We start from the raw sequence: 5,456 nt of genomic DNA, 5'->3' as shown, positions 1-5,456 counted from the left end.
GGGGGGAGCCGGGCTGGGGGGATCAAGAGAAACACGCAGGGGAAGAGAAAGTGCTGCCACTGCACTGCAGGAACCAGCCTTCCAGGATGGGGATGGGATGGGGGATGCCCCATACACCAGCTGGTCCTGGCATGATGGGAAGGGGAAAGTGAGGCACAGGGGGGTCAGACAAAGCCAAGCACCAGCCAGGACAGGGGCTGGTGTGCTGCTGCAATACCCCCTGCCCAAGGGGGGACAGGAGTAGGGCACTGCCACCTACCAATCAAGCCGAAAATGCCAAGAATGGAGGGGGCAAAGATGACCAGGAGGTTGATGAAGGTCAGCAGGACCACCGCAATGATGATGTGGCGGATCCAGCTGAAGTCTTTCCCTTGGAACAGCATCTGCTGGATGGCCCGGCGCACCTGGGGACAGGGACAGGGTGTCACACTCCATCCTTGGAGCCAAGGTCCATCCCATCCCCTGTCATTGCAATCCTGCTGGTCACCATCACCCCTTCCCCTGCCCAAGCCCTGACCCTCATGCCCCACTGGTCCCCATCACCCATCTCTCTGCCCCAGCCCTGTTCCTGGCACCCAGCACGTCCTGTTCCCCAATTCCTGTCCTCATTGCTGCCTCAGTTTCCCCTCTCAAAGCCTGGTGCTGAAGCCACCTGGCATTCCTGCAGGGCCACTCACCGGGAAGAGGACGATGGGGACAGTGAGGGTGACAGCTGTCAGCACAGCCACCCGCACACACAGGATGAGCACGTCAAAGGGGTCCACTTTGTTGTACGTGTGCAGCAGCTCTGACTCCACACGGCCTGCAGACACCAGTGGGGAGCTGCTGGGTGAGACCCAGCACCACCACCTCCCTGGCACCACGTGCCAGCAGGGCACCCAGCCCCCTCCCTGAGGGCTCACCATAAAACGTGAGGTAGCCAAAGAGGGCAGCCAAGAAGTACATGAGGTACATGACTGTGATGGAGATGTTGGAGATGCACTGCATCTTCTTCTTGGAGGGGCTGTGGGAGACGGCGGGCTCAGCACAGCCCCCTGGCACCCTCTGGCACCGAGCACCCACCCAACAAGGAGGGGTGTTGCCAGAGCACCTTGGGGGGTGTGAGGGCTGTGCGGAGAAGGGCTGCACCCCCCTTCCTGGGCTGTGTGGTGTGTTGGATCACCCACCACACAGTCAACCCACCCACCACCCATCTCGGGTCACAACACCCACCTCAAAGGGGTCATACCACCCACCACCCATTCCATGTCGCATCACCCACCTCCCAGGGGTGATACCACTTACCACCACCCACCCACCCTGGGCCATAACACCTACCTCCCAAGGGTCATACCACCCAACCTGGGGCATGGCACCCACTTCTTAGGGGTCATATCACCCACCAGCCATCCTGACCCACATCACCCACCCCCCAGGGATGATATCACCTAAGCCGGGTTATATTATCCAATATGCTCCAGGTGTTATAATCACCCACCAGTCCACACTGGCTCACCATCCCAGGGTACCTGTCACCCACCACCCCCACCCCCCACCAGGGTCATATCACCCACCCCCAGATGCTCCGGCTGCAGGTCCCACAGCACGGACGGCAACTGCCTTGGGTGGGCGCCTAGACGAAGCCACCTCCCGTGGGTGCCCCCACCAGGAAGCTCACTCCTTCTGAGCTCGTGTAGATGGGCAGTCGTGACCTTCGCGGGTGGGGCAAGACGAAGGCGAAGGCCATGATGGGGATGGTGTACGCTGTCTGTGCAAGAGGAAGGCGACTGACTGCTGGGTGCCAAGTGCCAGCACCAGGACCACCTGTCTTCATGGAGTGCACAGGGAGGGGGCTCACCCACAGCCTCAGGGGACCTTACCTGGGAGTTCAGGGTGAAGAAGCTGGGGCTGCAGGTGTCCTGCTCAGGGGCCTGGAGGACAGTGTAGCCATTCTGGTAGTCACTAGTGCTGACAGAAGTGATGTTGAGGATGCCCGTAAGGTTCCCCTCCTGCTCAGGGAGTGGGCAGGGGATCTGGAACTTCTTGTAGATGACCTGGGGTAGAGGGCACATGGGAATGGTCAGCTCTTGATGCCACCAATTCCCAGCACCCAATACCCAAGCCAGCACAATGCCCAGCAGGAGGGTGCCAGTGCCCCTGCTGGGACCCCTCTATGGGGCATCCTTTGCTGGCGTTGCCCTGTGGCAATGCTGGTTCCCCCCCGCCTGCCCCTGCGAGGGTGGGCGGTGGGGCAGAGCAGGGCAGCGGCACGTGGAGGGGCCACATGTGTGATTTTCCCCCCCGGCACCCTCTCCCTCTCCCTTTCCATGACACTCAGTTCCTTCAGCCGAAAATAACCCATCAGCTTGACAGCACCGCCACAGCGTCTCCGCAGCCTCGAGCGCCCGCTGTCCCTGCTGTCTCCGCTGTCCCCACAGCAACCAGTCTGGCCGCACCTCCCTGCAGGAGGGATGCTTGGCACCCCAAGGCGCCGGCACGTGCCAGCGGGTGCTCACCGAGATGAGGAAGAAGACCATACAGCTGAGGGAGAAGCCACTGGCGTAGCCAAGGTAGCCTAAGGAGGAAGAAGAGTGGCCGGTGGGTACAGGCAGGACCCTCACACTGCCTAGGTAACCCCTCCATTCCCAGCACCTCCAGGCTGGCACTGCAATCCAGCAGGGGACTCAGGGTGCCAGACCATGGGGTGGCATCCCTCTGACTTACCCAGCTGCTTCATGAGGGCCAGGGGCAGGATAACGGTGACAGAAACCAGGATCACCAGGTAGTTCCCATTCATGTACCAGTCCCTGTAAGTAGAGGGCCTGCTCACCACCCCACTCTGCTGGGGCAACGGAGGCAGAGGCAGCCACTGTAGGGGCTGTCTGCCATTTGTAGGGTCCCTGAAGCTGGCAAACCCCAGGGATACTGGTGTCCCCTAAGGCTGATATCCCTGCTGTGCTAACATCCCCGGGGCCCCCTGAGATGGCATCCTTACGGACCCCTGAGGGCAGCATGCCTGAGGGCCCTTCAGCTGGGTCCTGCCTACCCCCACAGTGGTACACCCCCAAGGACTAGAGCTGCTGGTGTGGATGTGGGCATGGGGTAGGGGGACCTATTCCTAACCAGAGCTCCTGTCCCCCACCCCACAGCCCCAGGTTCTGCTCAAGGAGGAAAGCCTGATCCCAAGGGGATGTGAGGAGCGGGGATTGGAAGTTCAGCTCAGTTTAATCTCACCCAGGGGCTTATTCAGCACTGACAGTTATCAAAAATAGTAGTGGCTTAATGATAGTAAATCCCTGCCATGGGCTGCACAGCTGGAGCCGGAGCGCCGGCGCCTGTCCGGGGAAGGCACGCAGGCAGCGTGGGCAGGAGCCACTCACGTGGTCTTCTCCTCCAGGTTGAGGAAGGTCTGGATGACCAGAGGCACTTCGGATTTGACAATGTACAGGTAGCTGGACATGGCTGCAGGGCAGAGCAAGGTCGTACTGTTCTGGTGTGCTCTGGTCCCATCCATCCCTCATTCCCAGCCTCAACAGGTCTCCCCAGCCCCATCCTCACCTCCAATGTTCTGCAGCGTGATGGCAATGGCTGCTGCCAGCTTCCCTGGCGTGCCAAAGGCTCGGTAGCCCAGCTGCTCATAGGCGCGGATGCCTGTGGGATGGGGAGCAGTGGTGGGGTGAGGGTCAGGATGGGACCCCCTGGCACAGCCCTGCCAAGGACCTGGCACTCACCTACAATGCCCGAGGACTTGAGCAGCAGATGGATGGAGTAGCTGGAGAGCAGGGCCACCGCTGTCAGGAGGAAGCTGCAGGAGGAGAGCACAGTCACCAGTGGGTCACAGCACAGGGCTCAGACACAGCTGTGGAGCAAACTCTGCACAGACAGGTTCTGCCTGTGGGCAGCTGTCCTGGCAGGACACCAGCCCCTCACCGGCTGGGTGCTCACAGGGCAGACAGGCTGTAGGGTGCAGGGACCCTGTGACCCACATCTCCATGCCCAATGGAGCTGGCATTCACATCCTTTGGGTCACTTGTGGAAATCTGAACTTGTAGTAAGAAAGCAAACCTTTACCCTTCTCCTCCGCGTCCCCAGTGGGTCACAGCACCCAACAGGGCAGACAGGCTCATGCCAGCAATGGGCATTGCTCAGCCAGCAGGACACTGGTCCCTGCATCACCTCAAGTCAGAGACTTCTTTCTTTCCTGCACCCACAGACCCCCCCAGACCCCCATGGCACTCACAGGAAGAGGATGATGCCGGTGTTGGCCATGGCATAGGCCAGCCCCAGGATGCCACTGCCCATGATGGCATTGCTCAGGTTGAAGACAGACATCCCAAAAGACGTCTTCCCTTCGAACTGTTCACAGGACACAACAAGGAGGGGATGCACCAGTCCACTGGGAACCAGCCCCATCCCATCCCCACCACCGTGCCCGTGCCAGTACTCACGTCAGTGAAGTGCGTTTGCTTCTTCTCAGCACCATGGGGCAGGAACTCCTCCATCTCTGCCACGCCAGTCTGGTTCTCCTCAAATCTGGCCACAGAGGAAGGGGGTGAAGCCAAAGCAGAGCCAGGGGCCATCAGCACTGGCTGGTACTGCAAGGGCAGGGAGCAGCTGGGAGGACGTCCCCCAGTCCCTGGCACTCCTGCTTGCCCCGGGGTCCCTACCTGTCACCTGCCAGTGAGGGGAGAGCGGAGGCGCTGAGCGTGGCCGTGTGCTTCCCATTGGGCACCAGCTCCACCATCTCGGCCTGGAGGGGCACGTCCGTGGTATCCATGGTTGGGAGACAGCTGGGCTCGCTGTGGGCTCTCCTCGGGCTCTGCAAGAGGGGGTCAACAGAGGTCCAGCTCCAGGCAGGAGCACCAGAGGGGCTGGCCTAAAGTCTCACAAGCCCTGCATCCACCAATGACACTGGAGCTGGGCTCAGCACCAGTGCTGGTGGCATTACAGGGACAGGTACCTGGGGATGAGAGGGTCACCCAGCCAGGCATCACCATGTCTGGGCTTCTCCCTTTTGCCCGCTCAGCGCACAATGCCCCATGGAGTTCTGCCCCAGTTCCCCAGCTACACTGGTGTCCCAAGAGGGGACAGTCCCCACGCCTGGCCAGCCGTCCCACAGCCCACCCCACCTCCTTGCCCGCACCACGGTGCTGCCCAGCCCCAGAGCCCCCATCCCCGCCGCCTGCCCACCTCTGCTGCCCTGCCCGCAGCTCCCGGCTCCGTGCCTCAGTTTCCCCTCCTGAAGACGGGCGCCGACAGGCGAGCAGGGCTGTTTGAGGGGGTGGCTGAGGACGGGGTGGGGAGCTTGGGGACCCCCCAGCCACCACTGTTATGTGAAGCCCGTGGTGCTGCCCGGCTCGAAGGGCTCACCCGCGTCCCGCCGCTGCCGGGGTGCCAAGGCGGGGGGCTCGAGGGCACGTCAGGGCTGGACAAACGGAGCAGGAAAGAGCGCGGGGCCGGGAGACAGCTCCTTGGCA

The 5,456-nt window shown here is 61.7% G+C and overlaps 1 protein-coding gene across 1 annotated transcript in view; it reads right to left on the bottom strand.

The window, feature by feature from the left end:
- Window positions 1–4,904, bottom strand: part of LOC103755319 (sodium-coupled neutral amino acid transporter 3) — a 15,623-nt gene extending 10,719 nt beyond the window's left edge. The window contains exons 1-13 of the mRNA XM_029958347.1: window positions 4,647–4,904; window positions 4,428–4,512; window positions 4,220–4,335; window positions 3,711–3,784; window positions 3,538–3,630; window positions 3,360–3,441; window positions 2,704–2,786; window positions 2,496–2,554; window positions 1,860–2,033; window positions 1,658–1,747; window positions 903–1,020; window positions 678–802; window positions 260–404 (exon numbers count right to left, since the gene is read on the bottom strand). Coding sequence (XP_029814207.1) covers window positions 260–404; window positions 678–802; window positions 903–1,020; window positions 1,658–1,747; window positions 1,860–2,033; window positions 2,496–2,554; window positions 2,704–2,786; window positions 3,360–3,441; window positions 3,538–3,630; window positions 3,711–3,784; window positions 4,220–4,335; window positions 4,428–4,512; window positions 4,647–4,756 — 1,354 coding nt within the window. The 5' untranslated portion in view covers window positions 4,757–4,904. The remainder of the gene's footprint in view (window positions 1–259; window positions 405–677; window positions 803–902; window positions 1,021–1,657; window positions 1,748–1,859; window positions 2,034–2,495; window positions 2,555–2,703; window positions 2,787–3,359; window positions 3,442–3,537; window positions 3,631–3,710; window positions 3,785–4,219; window positions 4,336–4,427; window positions 4,513–4,646) is intronic.
- Window positions 4,905–5,456: the final 552 nt, after the last annotated feature.

This window comes from Manacus vitellinus, unplaced genomic scaffold, assembly GCF_001715985.3.
Source record: "Manacus vitellinus isolate BGI_N305 unplaced genomic scaffold, ASM171598v3 scaffold_14_pilon, whole genome shotgun sequence".
NCBI classification, from domain to species: Eukaryota; Metazoa; Chordata; class Aves; order Passeriformes; family Pipridae; genus Manacus; species Manacus vitellinus.
Note: the sequence above shows the minus strand (reverse complement) of the source record. Positions and strands in the feature narration are given on the sequence as shown.